General features: G+C 42.0%; 1 protein-coding gene across 2 annotated transcripts in view; it reads left to right on the plus strand.

Annotated features, from left to right (window-relative positions):
- The window catches only part of sidt2 (SID1 transmembrane family, member 2), a 55,889-nt gene that overhangs the window by 25,614 nt on the left and 7,449 nt on the right, over window positions 1–22,826 (plus strand). The window contains exons 9-21 of one of the 2 annotated variants that reach the window (XM_048615521.1): window positions 1,738–1,853; window positions 3,930–4,003; window positions 4,920–4,986; window positions 7,052–7,125; window positions 7,696–7,819; window positions 10,447–10,564; window positions 12,356–12,492; window positions 14,912–15,020; window positions 17,343–17,419; window positions 17,656–17,702; window positions 19,183–19,288; window positions 21,035–21,145; window positions 21,427–21,540. In XM_048615521.1, coding sequence (XP_048471478.1) covers window positions 1,738–1,853; window positions 3,930–4,003; window positions 4,920–4,986; window positions 7,052–7,125; window positions 7,696–7,819; window positions 10,447–10,564; window positions 12,356–12,492; window positions 14,912–15,020; window positions 17,343–17,419; window positions 17,656–17,702; window positions 19,183–19,288; window positions 21,035–21,145; window positions 21,427–21,540 — 1,274 coding nt within the window. Of the gene's footprint in view, window positions 1–1,737; window positions 1,854–3,929; window positions 4,004–4,919; window positions 4,987–7,051; window positions 7,126–7,695; window positions 7,820–10,446; window positions 10,565–12,355; window positions 12,493–14,911; window positions 15,021–17,342; window positions 17,420–17,655; window positions 17,703–19,182; window positions 20,372–21,034; window positions 21,146–21,426; window positions 21,541–22,826 lie in introns of those variants that run through there. The other variant, XM_048615522.1, reaches the window with a different exon arrangement.

The following is a 22,826-nucleotide window of genomic DNA, read 5'->3' on the forward strand; positions in this document are numbered from 1 at the left end:
TACAGGACATTGGTTGGGCCACTTTTGGAATACTGCATGCAATTCTGGTCTCCCTGCTATGGGAAAGATGTTGTGAAATTTGAAAGGGTTCAGAAAAGATTTACAAGGATGTTGCCAGGGTTGGAGGGTTTGAGCTATAGGGAGAGGTTGAATAGACTGAGGCTTTTTTCCATGGAGCATTGGAGGCTGAGGGGTGACCTTATAGAAGTTTATAAAATCATGAGGGGCATGTAGAGGGTAAATAGACAAGGTCTTTTCCCCAGGGTGGGGAGTCCAAAACTAGAGGGCATAGGTTTAAGGTGAGAGCGGAAAGATTTAAAAGGGACCTAAGAGGCAACTTTTTCACGCAGAGGGTGGTGTGTGTATGGAATGAGCTGCCAGAGGAAGTGGTGGAGGCTGGTACAATTACAACATGTAAAAGGCATCTGGATGGGTACGTGAACAGGAAGGGTTTAGAGGGAAATGGGCCAAATGCTGGCAAATGGGACTAGATTAATTTGGGGTATCTGGTTGGCATGGACGAGTTGGACCAAAGGGTCTGTTTCCATGCTATATATCCCTACGACTCTATGTCACGCTCAGTTAGATTTTTTAATTTACCTTAAGTAAGTGGTGCCACTCCATACGTGTAGCTATCATGATCTAACTTCCACAGACATTGGAGCCCAAGAACAAACTTGAAAGCAAATTTCTTCCAAGGACTATTATGTGACTTTCCCAACATTTTCTTCTAGTTAGTGACTGAATTTAGGCAACCTCAGCTTATTCCATGAAACACATGTGTTACACAGCTAGCCTGTAGTTCATAGTTAAAGGGAAGTCAATCATAAATTTAAAAATGGTCTTCCTGTCATTTTTTGACTAAGGACACATTTTAAACATGTTGATCAATGATAGTTCTAGATGGGTGATTCAGCAATACATCTTAGTCAGAAGCTTAGTGAAGTTTAGAACATTAGGTACTTTCACATTAGTGAAGATCATACTAGGTTAAACACAATACTTGTTAAGTCATAACTAACCAGGTTAACATCTGCATAAAAATAGGGCATAAAGAAATCACTCTTGACCACTTGAATTAGAGGAAATTAATCCCTGAATAGCTTTGGTTTTTAATTGTTAAAATATTCTTAGGTCTACGTGAAAAATGGGGACAATCACGTGAATATGAATGTATCAGATGTGTGCATTTTGATTTCCTGTTCATTGATTACATAGGCTGCATATACCGCTGAATATTAATGTAGGAGTTGGACATTACGTAGTGTTGCCTGTCTGTTTCTGTGCTGTATGACTATCTGATTTTAAGAAGATCCCACATTAATCCTCAGATTTACGATAAGTGGAGGTTAAGGAGCTGTAATTGGCCTCAGTTCTCTAGAGTAAGGGGATGGTGATGTGGGCTTAAATTGGCCAGGATTCCAGATCAAATGTTTGAAGACTCCACAATGGGTGAGGACAAAATCTGCTTGATGTGATACCTTCCACAGTGCCACATTGCACTGCCAGTATCAAGCATGAAAGAACTGCTGTTAATTTCTGAGACCGGGGCAGTCATCTCTAGTGCAGCGCAGGCTGAATGATACTGCCTGACCCCACTGCATTCAGGACTCTTTGGCTCTACACCGAGTTCTGTCGTTGAAGATACGTGTTCCGTCTTCCCTTGTGAACCGAGTACTTTGAGGCTAACTTTGGTTGCATGCTGACCTTTTGTTGATCCTCCCTGTCCCTTCACAGAGAGGCCTTTGGATAATGTGACCCGCCCACGTCTCGATTCTCTCAGCTCCATTGAGGAAGATGAGTACGACACCCTGGCAGACATTGATTCCGATAAAAATGTCATCAGAACAAAGGTGTGTGCCTTTAAATTCATCGCACAGTATCTCTTATAAACAAAGCTTTCCGTCACTGGAACAGTTAGTGTATATTTCCCATTCCTTTTGCAACTCAGTGGTTTCGTAAACCACTTAAGAAGGGGGTAGGAATCAACTACATTGATATAAAGTTAGTGACGTGTTTCCTTCCCTAACGACATTAGTGAGCTAGTGAGTTTCTACAGCAATCTGATTCTTGCGGGTTTTTTCTACACTGATCAGATCATTTCACATTGTCTATCATACAAACCTATACAAGTCCCTAAGGCAGTAACTTTTGGTCCGAAAAAATGTCCAGTTTATGTCCGATTACCCAGATGGTAAGGTATCTCGCTGTTTCACACTGCCAGTATGTCAAGCCAAAAAGAAGCCCTGCCCGTCAGACAATGAAGGATGTGGTCTTTGAATTGCAGTGCTGGTGTGATGCCAGGTATACACACTGCGTTCCAAAGATTGATGGATCATAAACAGCACGAGCTTTCAGCTTTTTCTAATAAGAAAGGTACCAACTGTACCCAACCAGCCTGTGCTTGCAAAACCCCCTGCAACACATCGTCAGACATTAGATTTTGCAATTGGACAACATTTGTTGGATAATCATGAATGTGTGAGGAATGATGCCGACAGCTACTTTAGCATTACCAGTTAGGCTCACAATATGGGGCACTTGCGTGTACTGGAAGCTACATATATTAATATACAGGGCCCTGTTCCTTACAAATAAAAAGAACATGAACATACACTGCACGTGTTTCAACAAAATAGGTGACAGCCATTTGCTGTTCCAGTCCTCAGGGCAATGCCCTGACCAATCAGAATCAACCTGTCTGGTTCAAAATTTAAACAAAGCTTGGCTGTTAACTGTCAGCCAGTATCAATAGGTGGATTGTCTATGGCAGTGCCTCCACCAATCAGAGTCCACTTTATTGAAGTATAAATATTTGTTTTCCCCTTGAGTTTGTATTCTTGTAAAATGTTTTGAACAGTACAAGATATTTTAGAGAGAACAGTTTTTTTTTTATTTTGAGATTCTTTACAGTTTCAAATTGCCACTGAGTGAACTTGAAATAACATTTTAAATATGATTATTAGTTCAGACCTCAGGATTACTAAACTAGTAACATAACCACTATACTATTGTATCCCTAGTTATTGTGCTCACTTGTAGGCTTAGTTTCCTCATCTCCCGCTCTTGGCTTCAGAGCCAGTTGTAGTCTGCAATTAGCAACATACTGCTAAACATTATTTTTGTTTATTAGGGCTCATAATTACACAACGTGAGACCAGAGTAGCAGGCCTTAATGCATTAGCTTCCTGTATCATTAAAGCTGAGGTGCAAACCCACTTAAAATATGAGCACTTTACATCTTGAGAAAAGAAAGAAACTATATAGTGAGTTTCATGAAATTCCCAAATGTGTCAATTAAATACTTTTTGAAGGAAACCAATTTGCACACAGTAAGCTCCCACAAATAGCAATGTGATAAAAGACCAGCCAACCTGTTTGTTGGTTGAGGGATTAACGTTGCCGTTGCAAAACTCTCATGCTCAATTTCAAAAAAAAGGGGTGTCCTGGAATCAGCTGCATTCACCTGAAGTAGGCCCTCTTTTTAATGTCTCGTCTGAAGGATGGCAATTACAACTATGCTCCGAACTGCGCCAATCTCCAAATCGAGGCTTGAACCCATGACTGTCTGAACCAGAAAGTCTTTTGCTCCCATTCGGCCATGGCTGTCATTATTCAATTAGTACTGTGAATCATGAAGTCAGCTTACACCGCTTCCTGGGGGTTTCTGCTGATTTGCACAGAAGTCTTCCCCCTCACCCTCCCACACACAACCAGAAAGGAATTAAACACAAACCAGAAAGGTAAGTGGTGAGAGGTCAGATCTGCTTCTAATTTGCAGAATTGGAAGCTGATTGTACCTCATGGTGCTTGATTTATATTTTTCATATTCTGAGGTGAATACTCATTCCCTGGACAACCCCACAGAAAGGAACAGAGCAGTAACCCTTTCTTAAATAAAAACTCTTCATTTCTTTCTATATTTGCAGAGATTTCTGTACGTCTCTGACCTTGCACGGAAGGACAAGCGGGTTCTCAGCAAAAAATATAAAATCTATTTCTGGTCAGTCAAGTTTCTAACATCAGAGATTTGCTGCATATCTTATCGTCATTTGTTTTAATTGTTCTCCAGTTTTTACAATCCTCCTCCCCCTGAGGCTCTGATACTGCCTGGGACATCGTTTTAAAGTACTGTCTGCCCTGTGGCATTAGCTCATGTCACCACTATTTGAGCAGGCTAATTAACCAGGGAAGGCATCATCTTTTCTTCATTCCAAATTCAAAATGTGCAATTTCTAGTTATAAGAATTAAGAACACCAAGCTCCTGAGCTCCACAGTGCTAATTATGCAGCTGTTACTAATATAGTTCAGCCTGAGAGCTAGCACTGACTTTCACTGTGCAGTGATGCTGCTAAGTAAACCCTTGTACAAAGAGTTCGTAAAACCAATAATCCATAAAACACATCTGCAGCCTAGCGATAAGGCAGAGCACTGTGAAAGTTGTATTCTTGTTGATTGCAAATGGGGGACAAGCTTTTAAGAGGTATACAGCTAATCGTACACAGGATAACATCCAGGTTTGTGTTAATAAATGGCAAGTGACATTAATGCCACACACTGCCAGACAATGAACTTCTCCAACAAGAGAATCTACCCATCTGTTCTTGACATTCAATGTCATTACATTTATAGAGTCACAGAGTTGTACAGCAGGAAAATAGACCCTTTGGTGCAATTTGTCCATGCTGACCAGATATCCTAAATTAATTTAGTCCCATTTGCCAGCATTTGGCCCAGGTCCCTCTAAACCCTTCTAATTCATACACCCATTCAGATGCCTTTTAAATGTTGTAATTGTACCAGTGTGGAGGCAAGCCTCCAGTGCATATGTAACGTATATTATATTTCGTTGAATTCCAGTGATTGAAGAATGTATTATCTATTCAAGAATTACCTTTGTGATGTTTTCCTCTCTCAGGAATATTGCGACAATAGCAGTTTTCTACGCACTGCCAGTGATTCAGCTGGTCATCACATATCAGACGGTAAGGACTCAAATGATTCAGCACATTTTGAACATTTGTGCTACAATTCATTGTTTGTGAATGGTGACAGTTTCAGGGTAAACTTTCCAGTTGGCAATGTTCACATCAGAGTGCTCTGGAAGTGGTTAACAACCAGCAGAAGGAAAGCACAGAGACAAATCTGGTATGAGTTCTCTCCTGAATGGAAAATATATTCACTGAGAGAAGAACAGAACTGAGAAAGAGATATTGAACTCTGTAGTGTTGCAGTTTCAACATTCTTCATTCTTGCGTGGAATGCGAGCATCCCTGGATAAGGCAACGTTTGTCACCCTTTCCTAATAGTCCCTGAGCTGCTGGCGTTGAGCTGCCTTCTTGAATCGCTGCAGTCCATGTGGTGTAAGGACATCCCCTTCCAGTGCTGTTAGGGAGGGAATTCCAGGATTTTGACCCAGTGACAGTGAGGTGACGGCAATATATTTCCAAGTCAGGGTGGACTGTGACGCGGAGGGTAACTTGCAAGTGATGTTGCTCCCATGTATCTGCCTCCTTTGCCATCCCTTGTAGAAGGGGTTGTGGGTTCGGTAGGTACTGCCAAAGGAAGCCATCAAAGTGCCAGGAGAGCATTGATTGAAGTTGGACCCCTGTTGGATGTGTAGCTAATCACGGTAAGAAATATAATTACTGAATCTCATGTTTCTTCCACACATACTAAAAAATAATCTTCATTTAATCCAAAGCAGAGAAGCAAGTTCTGAGTGAAGTCTGTTGTGATTCTGATCACTCAGTTGGATGAGCATAGCCTGGTAGTACCATAAAACTAATACTGCTGAAAGTGAGCCCTCTGGTGGCATCGGTCTAACAATGCAGTACTAAATGTTTGCACTTCAACCTGTAAATTTGTGAAACATCAAGGCAAGTGCAAAGAAACACAGTTAGGAGACTAGTTTTGGAGATCAGTGTCACCAGTAATGATCTTCCTGAAAATTTTTAAAGCAGTTTTAATAACCAGAATCTTTCAGGATGCAATCAATTGGCTTTGCTGATTTCCACACCTGATTCTCCAAACTGGGTTTCCAAATTGGGAATTCAACAGCCAGTGACTGAGATCACAACTGGCTGTTAGTCCAGGCTAATTGTAAAAGCAGAAACTAAGAATATGTGGATTGAAGTTGGCTCAGTCCTTGTAGGCCACACACAGCGCAGATAATCTTAGACTGTATGTGCCTCAAACTTATGGAAAGTTTACCACATTGCCGATTAGCATATGTTAGGAATGGCTAATTTCTATTTGCCATTTGATACCTAAGATAAAAGGTTCTTCCACGCTGACCTGCAACATGAACTTGCTGCCTACTTACACCACCATATTTATAACACTATATACAACTATATATAACACCATAGTATACCATGCCGAGTATTAATCCAGTAAGGTTCTGGAAGACACCTTCAGATTCAACTGCTGCTCTTACCAACTACAGATTGTTCAAAATTCCTTCCACCACCCTCCATCCCTCACTGTGTCCTCCCATTATAAGTCCCGCTTATCCCCTACCTCTATTCCCACACCCTGTGACCTTTTCTTGTGGCTGACCCCTTACCTTCTCTGGCGTCTCCTGTCTCTTCCATCTCTTCTTCATTCACTGGTCATGCAGAGTGTTCAACTCTTCAGGTATCTCATCCCCACCCTCTAGGATGTACCCTCTCATTATCTTCATTCTTTTTCTACCTTTAGAAGCCTATATACTTCACCTTGCTTTTGGTCAGCTCTCCACTTGTCCCTGCTTAGTATTCACACGTGAGATGCCTTGTGTTGGATTGCTACGTTAAGGCTTCTACAGAAATGGAGAAGTTGAGTCAAGCAACATTCCACCAATGTATGCTAGATTGTCACCCGAATAACTTAGAAACTGCTCGATTGATAAATGACCTTCTCTCCACCAAATCCTGTGAAACTCTCCAGAAAAGATTGAGAGGCAGAGGAGCTTTCACCAGATGCTGAACATCAAAGAACGTCAGTTTGCCCAATGTCATTGTCAGCAGGAAATCGCTGACAAATTTATTTGTCATTCTTTTCCGACAGGTTTTCAATATCACAGGAAATCAAGACATCTGTTACTACAATTTCATGTGTGCACATCCACTTGGGGTCCTCAGGTCAGTGATTACGCCGAAATACTGGTGTTGTACTGTGCTGTACAGTTCTATGTTCTATGTTCTAATGACGTGGGTTGTGGTGGCAGGAAGAAATCTTCCTGGTTGAATCTGTTGTCCCTGATCTTTGTTCTGCTCCATGTCACAGGGAATACCTTTACAGAGTACAATATGTTATTTTCATTCTCCTGTTATAGATGTCACTGGCAAACTCATCCTTGGCTATCTATAATTGCCCTTTGGAAAGTAGTTCTTCTTTATTCAATCACACTCCAGTCAATGTGGTGTAGGCACACGCACAATGCTGCTAGGAAGAGAGTTCCAGAGTTTTGATGAAGGAGCGGTGATATATTTCCAAAAGGGAATGCTGTGAAAATTGTCGCCATTATTATTCTGGATGGCAGTGGCTGAGGGTTTGAGACATCCTGTGGAAGAAATATAAACGATTGTGTATGACACAGTCTAGCACAGGATAGTGTTTGGTAGCTTAGCCAATTCTCTACTTTTTGTCAATCACTTTCTTCTTTTATTGCTCGTGTGCTCAGAGTTAATTGTGTGCTTTTTGTCCGACAGCGCATTTAACAATATCCTGAGTAACCTTGGATACCTGATGTTGGGTCTTCTTTTCTTATTGATTGTCTTGCAACGTGAGATTCTGCACAAACGGGCCCTCATGCGGAATGACATCTGTGCATTGGTACAAACCTTCCTGTTTTCTTTAGTTATTGAGTTTGAATTCATAAGATCATAAGATGTAGGAGCTAAAGTAGGCCATTCGGCCCATTGAGTCTGTTCTGTCATTCAATGAGTTCATGGCTGATCTGATAATTCTCAAATCCACTTTCCTGCCTTTTCCCCATAACCTTTGTTTCCCTTAATGATCGAAAATCTGACGATCTCAGCCTTGACTGTTCTAAATGACCTAGAGGTTTTTTTTTTAATATAGGATCCCCACAGTATGGAAACAGGCCATTCGGCCCAATAAGTTCACACCAACCCTCCGAAGAGCATCCCACCCAACCCCATCCCCCTATCCAATCCCTGTGACCCTGCATTTCCCATGGCTAATGCACCTAATATATGGGCAATTTAGCACAGCCAATTCACCTAACCTGCACATCTTTGGACTGTGGGAGGAAACCGGAGCACCCGGCGGAAACCCACACAGACACAGGCAGAATGTGCAAAATCCTTAACATGCTCCTCCTCCTATCTGAGGTAAAGAGTTCCTCAGATGCACTCCCCTCTGAGAGAAGAAATTCCACCCCTTCTCTGTCCTAAATGGACAACCCCTTCCTCTGAGATGATCCCCTTTGGCCCTAGACAAAGAGAAACAACCTCCTTCATCTACCCTCTCATTCTGTCTATGAGTCTTATATGTTTCAATAAGGTCATCTTTTATTCTCCAATGCACGCAGTCCCAACGTACTCAGCTCTCCTCACAAGACAGTCTCTCTATACCCAGGATCAACCCAGTGGACCTTCCCTGGGCTGCCTCCAGAATGATATTACAGTTTACTAATAGAGCTAGTAATGTGCTGGGGTAGGATGCGAAGGGTGCTGCTGGTGGTGTTGAGGATAGTTTTAGTGGTTCAAATTGCCCTTAATTACAGCACCTTTATTTTAATACGGCACATCACAGGATCGTTGTGAAACAAGGTTTGATGGGGTGGCATGTGGTTCAGTGGTTAGCACTGCTGCCTCACAGTGCCAGGGAGCTGGGTTCGATTCCACCCTCGGGCGACTGTCTGTGTGGGGTTTGCACATTCTCCCCGTGTCTGCGTGGGTTTCCTCTGGGTGCTCCGGTTTCCTCTCTCAGTCCAAAGATGTGCAGATTAGGTAGATTGGCCATGCTAAATTGTCCATAGTGTCCAGGGATGTGCAGGCTAGGTGAATTAGCCATGGGAAATGCAGGGTTACAGTGATAGGGTAGGGGGATGTGCCTGATTGGGGTGCTCTTTGGAGGGATGGTGTGAACTTGATGGCATGAATGGCCTGCTTCCATGCCGTAGGGATTCTATGATACCCTTAAGGAGATATTGGGTCAGATAACCAAAGATTGGTCAATGGTTTAAGGAAGTGCTTTAAAGGAGGAATACAAGGTAAAGAGGATGTGGTGCAGAGTTGTAATTTCAGAATTTAGTGCCCAGGTAAAAGCATGGACAGCAATGGAGCGATTAAAATTGTGGGTGCTCCAAGAGCTCAGAATGAGAGGAATGCAGGTTCTTGGAGGGTTCTGGGCCGAGAGGAGATTTGAGCATTAAAGAGGGGCAAGGCTATTGAGAGAATTGAGAACAAGGATGAAAATTTAAAAATCGAGACATTGCTTGACCTGGAGCAAATGTAAGTCAACAGGCACAGGGGAACAGAGGCACGGGTACAGGGGAATGAGATATAGAGGAACAAGACTTGCTAAGATAAAAGCAAAATACTGTGAAATCTGAAATGAAAACAGAGTGCTGGAGAAAATCAGCAGTTCTGGCAGCCTGTGTGGAAAGAGAAAGAGAGCTAATGCTTCAGGCACTTTAGGACTTTTCTTTGGAGATCCGTGAGACATGTATAACAGTCTTTTGGATGAGTTCAATTTATGGATGGTCGAATTTGGCACATGAAGCAGGAATGTGCTAGAATAGTCGAAACTGTAGATAATGAAGGAATGAATAAATACTCTAGGAAATTTTGCAATGCCTTTTCATCAGGCGAAGTCTTCATGTATTTGTATAAAATAATTTTGATAGTCATCATAAGATAGATTGTTTAGTACTTGATTTAAAATAACAGACATGGGGAATTCGAGTGATGATGTTGCTTGAGTTAATACAACAGAACAAAAGAACCATCATCCATTTAGCAGTTTACATACGTCAGAATGTCTCAAAAGTGAGTGAATTACTGTCTTCTTGTTCCTATATTGAGGAACACAGCACAATCTTGTATTTATATAGTGTCTTTAAGGTAATATAATGCCTCAAGGTTTCTCATAAGTGTTATAAAGCATAATTGGCCACTGAGCCTCGTGGGGAGGTAGACAGTCATAAGCTTCGTCAAAGATGTAAAAGCTTCAAGAGTGTCTTCACAAAGATACAGAGCTGTAGCAGAAGTTTCAGACATAATTCTAGAGTCTTGGCAGCTAAAGAGATGACCAACGTTATAGGATGATTCAAATCAAGTGGTCAAAGGGAATGCAGATATCTCAGAACCTGATCTTATTGATCTGACTGGATGGTCAGTTGTGGGTTTATTAAGACTAGCAATCACCCAAGCCAATCCACCAGTTAATTAAACCCTGAGTAATATTTGACCTGTCTCTGACTGTTTTTGTAGGAGTGTGGAATCCCTAAACATTTTGGCTTGTTTTATGCGATGGGGACTGCTCTGATGATGGAAGGACTACTCAGTGCCTGTTACCACGTGTGTCCAAACTACACTAACTTCCAGTTTGGTGAGTTCACACTCATTTCTAACGTTACTAAGGTTTCGAACGTTACTAAGGATCGACATCTCATCTCAAGCCTATGGGGAAGTTGTTGGCCCTGGACTTGAGTTCAGGCTTTGCTGACTGTCCATTATGAATGATCATAGCTGACAGCTGTACATCTTGCGATTCAGAAAAGAGTAGAAAAGTGAGTGAACTTGTGTTTTAAACATCAGTCTGGATAACTTACAATCTCGGCATGTTTTGGTGGCAAAATGGGTTGATGTTGCAACTTCATTGGGTCAGGGAGAAGGATTAGTGACAGTTCTTTCAAATGAGGAATGCCGAATTGGAGTACACATCAATCTGGATTGTTTTGTCAGGTCTTGATTTGTTACAAATAGCTCTCCATGAGTCGCCGAACCGATAACAACATGAACAAGTTGGACCAAAGGGTCTTTTTCTGCGCTGTACATCTCTATGATTCTATGACCTGCTTTTGACCAGAGATTGAAGGGCTCAAAAGGAAAGGAGAGATACATTAATTATTCTGTTTAAATGATTTGTCTATGAAATGGATCTTGACTATCTCTTCATAAAAACAGATCTCTTCTGGTCCCATTTATTTGCACAAAACTACAGCTGGAGAAAGGTCAGGCGTATCTTTCAAAGCAAGCAAAGTACGACATTCATTTATGTAACTCGTTCAAAACCACCAGTCTTCACAAAACACTTTACAGAAAGTAAAGTTCTATTCAAGTGTACTCACTGTTGTATTGTAGGAAACATAGAAGCTAATCAGGTACCACGAATGAGAGAGTAATCTGTTTTTGTGGTGTTGATTAAGGAGATAATACCCTGGCTCCTCTTCAAAGTAGTGCCACAGAACGTTGTACGTTGACTTGAGATTGAAGGTATGGCCTTGGTTTACTGCCACCATCTGATAGGACAACTGGCAGTGCAGCACCCCCTCAGTACCACACTGAAGTGTCAGCCCAGATTGTTGATCTTAAACCCCAGACCAGGATTTGAACCAACAAACCTCAGACTCAGAGAACAGATTGCTACCAACTGAGCGGGGCTAACATATGCGAAGCGTTTTAAAATATTTCCTCATTATCACTGGCCTTCTCATCCTTGTGCCATTTCTAAAGACTGGAGGCTCAGATAAACTTTCAGTTAAGCATTTCTAATACTTTGACTGCTGCATTTATGTTCTTGGGTGGTATGTGGCTCAGTGGTTAGCACTGCTGCCTCACAGTGCCAGGGACTGGGGTTTGATTCCCACTTTGGGCAACTGTCTGTGTGGAATTTGCACATTCTCCCTGTGTCCGAATAGGTTTCCACCAGGTGCTCCGGTTTCCTCCCACAGTCCAAGATGTGCAGGTTAGGTAGATTGGCCATGCTAAATTGCTCATAGTGTCTAAGGATGAGCAGGCTTGGTCGATTAGCCATGGAAAATACAGGGTTACAGGGATAAGGTGGGGCTCTGGGTGGGATGATCTTCAGAGGGTCAGTGCAGACTTGATGAGTGAATGGCCTCTATCTGTATTGTAATAACCTAATCTGGGAGAATCCTTTTAAAGAGTGGAGAGTTCAGTATGTCTGCTGATTGTTTTCTGCATGCCTAGGTGTGGTCACCTAGAAAAAAAGGAACGAAATGTCAACACAAGAGAGCAGCCATTAGGGCATGTTGGATGAAACTTCCATGACACACGTAGAAACTTGGTATATCCAAAAATAACCACTACAAACCAGTTTTACTGAGATAGGAATGTGTAACTTGTGTTCTGACACTTGTTTCTGTTTGGTACACAGACACATCTTTCATGTACATGATAGCAGGTCTCTGTATGCTGAAGCTGTACGAGAAGCGACACCCAGACATTAATGCCAGTGCCTATTCTGCTTATGCCTGTCTTGCCTTAGTCATATTCTTCTCTGTGTTGGGAGTGGTGAGTATAGCTTTTCACTGAGAAGCATTTCTGATTCTCACATGAGAACAGCCAACTCTGCTGCCTGTATTTGAACCCACACCGACCACTGTTCCCCATTTACCAGAGGCAAGGTCAGAAATCCCGGCTCCAGAGCTACTCCAGGACCCAGCTCCCACTGTTGGCCATGGTCCCAAGTGTGTTGGCCCCCATCACAGGCCCGAGGGTATGGGACCCTTACTTGCCCTGATGGTGTGGGACTATCACTCGCCCTGAGCAGCCCAGCTTGAGCTGAAGCCCAGCTGGGCCCCTAGGTTCCAGGCCTTGGTCATTGGGCGGTGTTGTAGCCTCCATACCTCTCCATACCACCCCCACCAACACCACCACCACCATGACCTCTTGGCCAAGCAACATCTTGATTTTAAAATTCTATTGTTCCTGCCTCGATATTTGCTTAAAATAAAGCATTATACAAAACAGAAGGGAACAATTGGTGTTTCTTCAAGAGGTCTCAGTGTATCTGCCTCAATGGTTCTGTGCTGGGGCATCACTGTAACTCCTTATCAAATCTATTCTCGTCCTCATCTGGGACAATCTTGCATTGGCACCAATCAAAGGGCAGAGACATCCTACAGTGCAGTAAACTGTCGATTAGAGTAATCTCGGCAAATTGTTTTGGCCTTTTCCATGGAACAATGGAAGAGGTCATTGACAGCTGGGGTTGGACATATTCCTGGGGGTTTTGACCTTGTGTTCAATTGATTTGTTCCCTTTTGCCTTCATTAAAGAAATCAATACTTTTGTTTTCATCTGTTCAAAATTTCAATGAGTTGAAATCCCACCATTGCAGGTGGTGAAAGTTGAATCCAATAAAAATCTGGAATTAAAAGCTGGCCAAATAGCAACCCTGAATCAAAACCGAAAGAACTGCGGATGCTGTAAATCAGGAGGAAAAACAGAAGTTGCTGGAAAGGCTCAGCAGGTCTGGCAGCATCTGTGAAGAAAAAAATCAGAGTTAACATTCCGGGTCCGGTGACCCTTAGAACTGTTCTGAGGAAGGGTCACCAGACCCGAAACGTTAACTCTGATTTTTTTCTTCACAGATGCTACCAGACCTGCTGAGCTTTTCCAGCAACTTCTGTTTTCGTCGCAACCATGAATCGATTATTGTAAAAACCCATCTGGTTCACTAATATTCTTTAGGGAGGGAAATGTGTTGTCCTTACCCAGTCTGTGACTCCAGACCTACTTGAATGTATTTGACTAGATAAATATAAGTTGTTGTATTTGGGGAGGGCAAATCAGGACAGGATGTATACACTCAATGGGAAGATCCTGGGTACTGTTGTCAAATAAAGAGACCTTGGAGTGTAGGTTCATAGTTCCTTGAAATTTGATAGTGAAGAAGGAGTTTGGTGTGCTTGCCTTTATTGGTCAGCGTATTGGTTGGGAGATCATGTTGCAGCTGGAGAGGACATTGGTTAGATCACTTTTGGAATGCTGTGTTCAATTCTGGTCTCCCTGTTATAGGAAGGATGTTGTGAAACTTGAAAGGATGCAAAAATGATTTACAAGGATGTTGCCGGGTTTGGAGGGTTTGAACTATAGGGAGAGGCTGAATCAGCTGGGGCTATTCTTCCTGGAGTGTTGGAGACTGAGGGGTAACCTTACAGAGGTTTATAAAATCATGAGGGGCATGGATAGGGTAAATAGACAAGGTCTTTTTCCCAGGATAAGGGAGTCCAAAACTAGAGGACATAGGTTTAAGATGAGAGGAGAAAGATTTAAAAGTGCCCTAAGGGGCAACTTTTTCACATAGAGCGTGGTGCGTGTATGGAATGAGCTGCCAGAGAAAGTGGTGGAGTTGGGTACAATTACAACATTTAAAAGGCATCTCGATGAATAGGAAGGGTTTAGAGGGGTATAGACCAAATTCTGGCAAATGGGACTAGATTAATTTAGGATATCTGGTCGGCATGGATGCTGTTGGACCAATGTTTCCATGCTGTACAACTCTGACTCTAAATTGCCCTCTGAAATGTTCCTAACAAGCCACTCAGATCAAGGGGCAATTAGGGATGGGCAATGAATGCTAGCCCAGCAATATCCACATTCCATGAACAAAAATGTATGTTCTTTTAAAAATTCAGTCTCTTACAAGGGCCTGCTTTCTATTGTACCAGGCCTTCCAACCTTAGGGGTACAATGGCCAATGAGGCTTTTTGTCTTGAGAGTGCGGCAGGACCTATGATTTGTCCTGGCCATCAGCAGCCATGTGGGGACAGATTCCATTTGGCTCAGGAGAGGAAGGGCAAAGGCAGTGGGGTCAGATGAGGGAATGGTGTTCACAGAGCATTATAGAAATTGGGAAGAAGGAAACATCAGCAGGTTTGCGGCTAACATTAAGGCTTTCTGTTTATCTTTGCTTCTTTCTGTGCAGGTCTTCGGGAAGGATTACATCGTATTCTGGGCCATTTTCTCCTTTATTCACATCCTGGCGACACTTTTGCTCAGTATACAACTGTATTACATGGGCCGCTGGAAACTTGGTAATTACTATCACCTTTTCACTGGGATTTTGCTGGGAAAGTACAGAAAATAAATCTTCTCTTTGCCTGTCCATTCTCTATGTCTCTCATTTGGTATCAAACCCAGAGGACAGGCTGGGTAGGTGCATTCACAACCCCCTGTTCATTTCGACTGCATTTAGTTGGGTGCTGAAATGTAAAACAAAGAGCTGAGTGTCCAATAATCTAGTCAGCATCTCCATCCAAGTCAGATTTCATTATTTAATTCGCTGATGGGATGTGGATGATGCTGGCTTGGACAGTGTTTGTTCCATCATCCTTAATTTACCTTAAATCAAGTGTCTTGCTTGGCCATTTCAGAGGACAGGATAGAGTTAACCCACGTGCTTTACTTTCAGGTTAAATTGTAGAGAAAGCTTTACTTTCTGTTGAAAAGAGTAAAGGAAGCTTTAATTTCAGTTCAAAAGGTTACAGGGAGCTTTTGAGCTTTAACTTCAGTTTAAAGGAGTAGAGGAAACTTTACTTTCTGTTTAAAGGAGTAGAGGGAACTTTATTTTCTGTTTAAAAGAGTAGAGGAGCTTTACTTTCAGTTCAAAAGATTTGAAGGAACATTCACTTCAGTTTAAAAGAGTTGAGGGAACATTACTCTCTGTTCAAAAGAGTAGAGGGAACTTTAACTTCAGTTCAAAAGATTAGAGGGAGCTTTAACTTCACTTTAAAAGAGTAGAGAAGGCTTTACTTTCTGTTTAAAAGAGTACAGAGAGCTTTGATTTCAGTTTAAGAGTACAGTCAACCCCATTGCTGCGGATCTGGGGTCACATGTCAGACAGAAAGCCAGATTTCCTTCCATAAGGGACAATAGCAAACCAGATGGGTTTTAACAAAATAATTGATGACAGTTTATTGAGGTCATCATTACCCTTTCTAGGTCTCATTCAGGATTTTCCTTTTAATTAATTGAAATTCTCCCAACTGCCACAGTGGGATTTGAGGCTATATCACATACTATTAGCCCAGGCCTCTGGATACTAGTCTGGTGATATTGCCATGATACCACCATTTCCCCTAGTCTTCCAGGACCAGATGAAGAATCACAGACTGTCCCTAAGTCTTAGCATTCCCAGAAAGTCAGAGGATGTTACCTGGATACCACCATTTTACAATAAAATAAAACTTTTTTTTGGAAAGAAGTGTTTGCTTTTATTTGACATCTTCAAACATTGTCAAACTTCCCTAAACAGGAGGAACTACAATTTTTTTTTTTATCTAAGTGCAGTTACAATTATTACCAAACTATAGAAACTATTACTATTTAATTGTCTTTTAAGACATCACAGGGTGAAGTGCCCAGAAAAATGCATATTTGATGTTGCTGTTTCAAGGGAGAGTGTCAGTCAGGATTTCTGAAATGTACTTTGTTCTTCTATAAATGATTATCTTGTATATTTAATATTTATTAAAGCACCAGAGCAGACAAACAGAACCTTATTTTAAATTCCCACCTGAAGCATGCCACTTTCTCAGAATTTCATTGGAATGAATGTAAGCAGCCCAGAAAAACCATGTGGATTCTGAACCCTCTACAAGTTAATGCTGCACCTGTAAATAAACCTTTTATAGAGTGTGTCTGGTTCAGAGATATGCACGATGCATAAGGTTGAGCCAATGCATTGGGCACAACTCAGTAATGGTCCTGAAAGCACCTTGTGAAATTATTTAAATAACACTCAGAAAGGATGACACACATTGAACAATTACAACACGCACCAGAAGGATGAAATTCCACCTGGCTTTGCTGCTGCGTGATCAAGATTAATTTCAGCAGAATCCCTATTTGCACAGCTAAACAAATGGTGCTAGAGTGGGAATAATCTTGAGCAGATTCACCCTCCAGGAATGCTGAGATTTGTTTCCCTAAATTCCTCTTCAAACCCTTCTTAATAATTCCTTTGCCCCATATAATCATTCACTCTTCAACCCTAGTCTGTCCCTTGGAGGACACTTAATCCTACAGATGCAAATGGTTACATTACAAGGGTTAGCCAGGAATGAATGTAACTCCTGCAAGAGTGACAATATCATCAATTGTGTGACTTGAGTAATTGACCCTGTTCCTATACAAATTCCCTATAAATGTGTAATTGTCAAAGATTGTGTAGCATCTTGGATTGTAATTATCAGGACAAATGCAACAATGCCAGATTTCAAACGATCACAATCCTGTTGTATCAATTGTTGCATTGTGAATTTTTTTGTGTTTTTCCTATAGTTGCAAGATGAAAAGCTTTGGCCGCATATCTTTCTTCACAGCAATATTCAAATCTTGGATTCTTATTTTTTCAGACACGGGGATTTGCCGAAGGATAATTCATGTGATTTACACAGACCATATCAGACAATGCAGCGGACCTGCCTACATAGTAAGTGCCCCTTCTGAGTTCTTCATTCACAATTGCAGGCAAAGGAGATTTCTCTCTTTTGGCTGTGAGGTAAAAGGGGCGAATGGCACTACACAAACAAACAAAAAAAAGAGACGACGATGTAAAATGACTGTGTTATTTACAAACCACGACTGGCAGGAAATTGGGCTTGAATGGCCTGAGCTTTGATTCTTCATTTTCATCTCCTGCTAAAATCTTTCATCTTCTGTTCTCAGGATCGGATGGTATTGCTCATTATGGGGAATATTGTGAACTGGTCACTGTGAGTATCAGGCTTCCTATTGTCTCTTGATCCATGTCCATCCTGCTCATTGTTATCATGAAATCTCTGAATACACTGAACAAAAATCAGTACTAGGATTGCTAGATTTTAAAATCGAGTCCATACTGCTATCTAAATGTGCATGTGACGGGTACTGGCAGAATATTGAAACCTTTGGTCTTGTCCAGTCACCAGACACTCAATTTACAGGCACTGGACTCTTTCTGTGAACTTTTATTACAGTGACATTGGTAAACTGGTCAATTTTACATACAAACACTGTCATGTCCTGCTGAAATTTTTAATGTCTTGTTAGTAAAGGGGTGTCTCACACCTGAGGATTCTCCCATGCCAATTTTTATCATTTCAAACCGGTTTGAGTGGGGAGACACAGAAAGGAAATGAGACTGTTCTGTCTCACTGTTCTATCACTATGGAGAGGGGCTTCTGGATCAGCTTATGTCCCCCTATGTCGGTTTGTGGAGGAAGTGGAGAGATGGTTATAAACTGATTAATTGAAGTAAAGATGGATGTTGAAGTAAAGGAAGAGTCACATTTATAATAGCATCTTTCATAATCTGAGGATGTGCATTACACAGCCTTTTGGAGTGTGGTAACTGGTATCAGTATAGGAAACACAGCAAGTCCCTTTATCCTCAGAAAGCTCCCACAAAGCAGTGGGGTAGCACAGTGGCTCAATGTTTAGCACTGCTGCCTTCACAGCGCTTGAGACCTGGGTTCAGCTCCATCCATGGGTGACTGTTTGTGTGGACTTTTCACATTCTCACCGAGTCTATGTGGGTTTCTGCTGGGTGCTCCAACTTCCTCCAACAGTCCAAGGAAGTGCAGGCTAGTAGATTGGCCATGTTAAATTATCCGTAGTTTCGAGGGATGTGCAGGTCAGGTAGTCCAAGGTTATGGAGATAGGGTGGGTCTGGGTGGGATGCTCTTCAGAGAGTCGGTGCAGATTTGATGGGCCAAGTGGCCTCTTTCTGCACTGTAGGGATTCTACATGCAACACTGAGTAGCTGACAATCTGATATACACCTTAGGTCATACTGTCCTGGACAGAAGGACAAACTCCTCTGTTTATCATGGGATTGCTTACAGCAAACTGATGATGCAGACAAGGCCTCAGTTCAACATCTAAAAAAAGTGCTGCACCCTCTCAGCACTAAAGCCTGGATTCTGTGCTCCAGTCTCTCAATAAATGAATGACCTGCTCCTCCGAGTTGAGAGTGTCACAGTCAGCACCCAAAAGGAAGCCTTCAAACTGAGACCTCCCTCCGGTTACTGAAGGTCTGTCCTGCCACTCCCTGAAAGGCAGTAATAGACAGGAGCTCACAGTTTTCTTCTGGCCTCTGGGTGGTACTCCTGTCCCCAAAATAGGAAAAGGCAATGTGATTGTGTGTGGAAAGGATGCCACTGGCTGTTGTACAGTGCGTGGCATGCTGTCCATTTCTTGGCATTTGTTTTTCAGAGCTGCTTATGGACTAATTCTGAGACCCAAAGATTTTGCATCCTACCTGCTGGCAATAGGGATCTGCAACCTGCTCCTATACTTCGCTTTTTACATCATCATGAAGGTAAGAGAATGGCTGATTACATGTTTATGCAGGACAGAAATAGGCCATTCGTCCCATCAGGTTTCTACTGATAGTTATGCTCCACATCTTCCCAACCTTTTTCAACAATCTGGTCAACAGCTCCTTCACGTTTTTAAGTAGCTTGCTGTTCACCCCAACTACTGGACGACGAGTATACATTCAAACCACCCACTGCTAAAAGTGTTTCTCCTGAATTCCTGAGTGGATTTACTACCCCTGCAGGTTCTGGCCTCATTCTCTCCTTGTGGAAGTTTCCGTTCTGCAGATGCTAGAAATCTTAAAATAGAAACAGGAAGCACTGGAAATGCTCAGCAGGCCTGAGAGCATCTCAGTTCTGCAGTTCTGTGACCCTTCATTAGACCAAGCTTTCTCCCAATTCCAGGTCAGAAACGTGAACTCTGTCTGCAAACGAATTTGCCAACACTTTCTCCCTCTGCCTGTCAAATCCCTTCATCATCTTAAGAATTTTATCGGGTCACTATGCAGTTTTCTCTTTTCGAGAGAAAAGACCACCAGGCAGATGTGCGCTCTCAGAATATTTGGCTTGATTCACACTGAGCACTGTTGGGCAATAGTATGTTCTCTGATTAAATGCCGGTGTCTGTATTGAATGCACCTACTTGTATATTAGGCCATCACAGTCTTTACTTTGTACTTTTACTTAGTGCTTGTAATACTTTCACTTTTCAAGTCAATTAGATTAACTAATTATACTGCTAACTTATTTATGTTTTTTTTAGATTACGTTAATATTTTGTTGACTAACCATTCTAAGTTTAATTTCTGCTGAGAACTCTATCTCAACTCAACCAATGAGAACTTGACTGGATCAAATGGACCTCCAAAGTCAGTGGAATATAAAATGCTGCGTCTGATCTGATCCTATTCATTTTCCTGCTGGGTTGAAGCAGGCTTGCTTGTTTTGCAAATTATAGGCCAAAAATTTAGACCTGTGGCCGTTATTGGCTCCTTATTTACTCAACGTCATCAGAGGGAGGCACCAGGCAATTTTTTTTATTTCATTCACAGGATAAGGACATTGCTGGCTGGGCTAGCATTTATTGCCCATCCCTAATTGCCCAGTTAAGAGTCAACTGTAGTTCAGACCAAGTAATGATGGCACTTTCCTTCCCTAAAGGAAGGGCATTAGGGAACCAGATGAGTTTTCCCCTGATGATGGTTTCATTGTCATTATCATTAGACTCTTAATGCCAGATTTTTATTGGATCCAAATTCCACCTTGGCAAGGCTTGAACCCATGCACCCAGAGCATTACCTGGGTCTCTAGGTTCATAGTCTAGCATTAATACCACTAGACCAATGCCTCCAGATGCCTCTCTGTGGAGAGCTGAGGGAGAAAGCTGATGAATTAGACATCCCTGGCTGCCTTTGTACACTAGAGACCTAGAGCGGGGTTTCACAGAGGTTAGAAACTTATTGGAATGGGTCATGACCCAGGAAAGGCTAGGGATTGGGAGAAAATATGTTTTCAAAGCAAGATAGAGACCATTTTCAACTTCAGTGTGAGTTTCAATCTGGAGATATAATGAGCAGTGACCCCGCCCCCATCCAAACAGTTGATTACCTGTCTAATCTGTATCAATTGCATTTGTTAGAGGTTGAGCCACATAAGTAAAGTGAAGCCGCCTTAGGAGTAATTTCCTTGACTGATTTCTAAGTTATTGGATGTTTTATAGGTGACTGCTGTTTTCTGTCTGTCCCCAGCTACGAAGTGGTGAAACGATCAGACCCATTCCCCTGATCTGTATTATCTGCACAGCCGTAGTCTGGGGATTTGCGCTGTTTTTCTTCTTTCAGGGCCTCAGTACGTGGCAGGTAAGCACATCCTCCATCAGCTCAGTGAGCCGTGATTCAACATCCACTTATTTTCCCGCAGTTCTTGCTGATGTACTTTGCCAGAACCTAATTCTGACAAAAGGACATTGACCTGAAATATCACCTCTTCATTCCTCCTTCTGCAGAAGCTGCTTCACCAATTGAGCACCATTTTCTACACCTGCAGTCGTGTATTGATTCAATAATGTAATGTTACTGGTTTTCAACATCTCCCACTATCTAATGCTGAATAAATTTTTGTTTCTTTTCCTGTTTTACAGAAAACCCCAGCTGAGTCTAGAGAGCACAACAGAGAATGTATCCTGCTTGATTTCTTTGACGATCATGACATTTGGCATTTTTTGTCCTCTATAGCATTGTTTGGCTCTTTCCTGGTAAGTGACCTACTCCACCTTCCACATATCTCCCCTCCTTTAAGATGCTAGAACATAGAACAGTACAGCACAATACAGGTCCTTCGGCCCACAATGTTGTGCCGACCTATTATCCTACTAAGATCAATCTACCCTGCATACCTTACATTTTACTATCCTCTATGTGCCTATCCAAGAGTCGCTTAAAAGTCTCTAAATGCTCATTCCTCTTTTTCTCACTTTTGGTTGCCTCTTTTAATATCTTTGTCAGTAAAATCCGAATCTGTCGGAAATACCCAGGAGGTCAAGCAGAATCTGTGGAGACAGGAACAGACTTAACGTTTCAGATCAGACAGATCGGATGAAAGATTGGAAACATTAATTGTTTCTCTCTACTTATGCTGCCTGACATGCTGAATATTTGAGCCTTTCCGGTATTTATTTCACACATCATAGAATCGCAGAAGTGTCATGGTTCAGATGGAAGCCATTCCACCCATCATGTCTATAACCAGCTCTTTAAGTGAGCACTATGACTTTGTGCTAATCTTCTGCCTTTTCCCCACTCCCTTGCACATTGTTTCTATTCAAATTATCATCCAAAGCTGCCCTCAATATCCTTATTTGGCTTGACATTAAATCTTGTTAGATAAAGTTTCAGGTGGATATCTAGCTACATTACAGGCACTATATAGTTGCAAGTTGTTGTAAATTGACCAACTGCTCTCATACCACTAAAAATACACTTCTCATTGCTGTGTTGGATTTAATTAATGTTCGGCATGACCGTTTCACATCCATCTTTTAAATTTACAGGCGATACAAAGATAGATGGAGGGACAGGTAGCATTGAGGAGATGGGGAGGCTGCAGAAGGATTTGGACAGGTTAGGAGAGTAGGCAAAGAAGTGGCAGATGGAGTACAATGTGGGAAAGTGTGAGGTCATGGACTTTTGTAAGAAGAATAAAAGCATGGACTATTTTCTAAATGGGGAGAAAATTCCAAAGTCTGAAGTGCAAAGAGACTTTGGAGTTCTAGTCCAGGATTCTCTCAAGGTAAACTTGCAGGTAGAGTCAGTAGTCAGAAAGGCAAATGCAATGTTGGCATTTATTTTGAGAGAACTTGAATATAAAAGCAGGGATGTACTACTGAGGCTTTATAAAGCTCTGGTCAGGCCATATTTGGAGTATTGTGTGCAGTTTTGGGCCCCGTATCTCGGGAGGGATATGCTGGCCCTGGAGTGTGTTCAGAGGAGGTTCACGAGAATGGTCCCAGGAATGGAAAGCTTAACATATGAGAAACGTTTG

This window comes from Rhincodon typus, chromosome 32 (genome assembly GCF_021869965.1).
Source record: "Rhincodon typus isolate 14 chromosome 32, sRhiTyp1.1, whole genome shotgun sequence".
NCBI classification, from domain to species: domain Eukaryota; kingdom Metazoa; phylum Chordata; class Chondrichthyes; order Orectolobiformes; family Rhincodontidae; genus Rhincodon; species Rhincodon typus.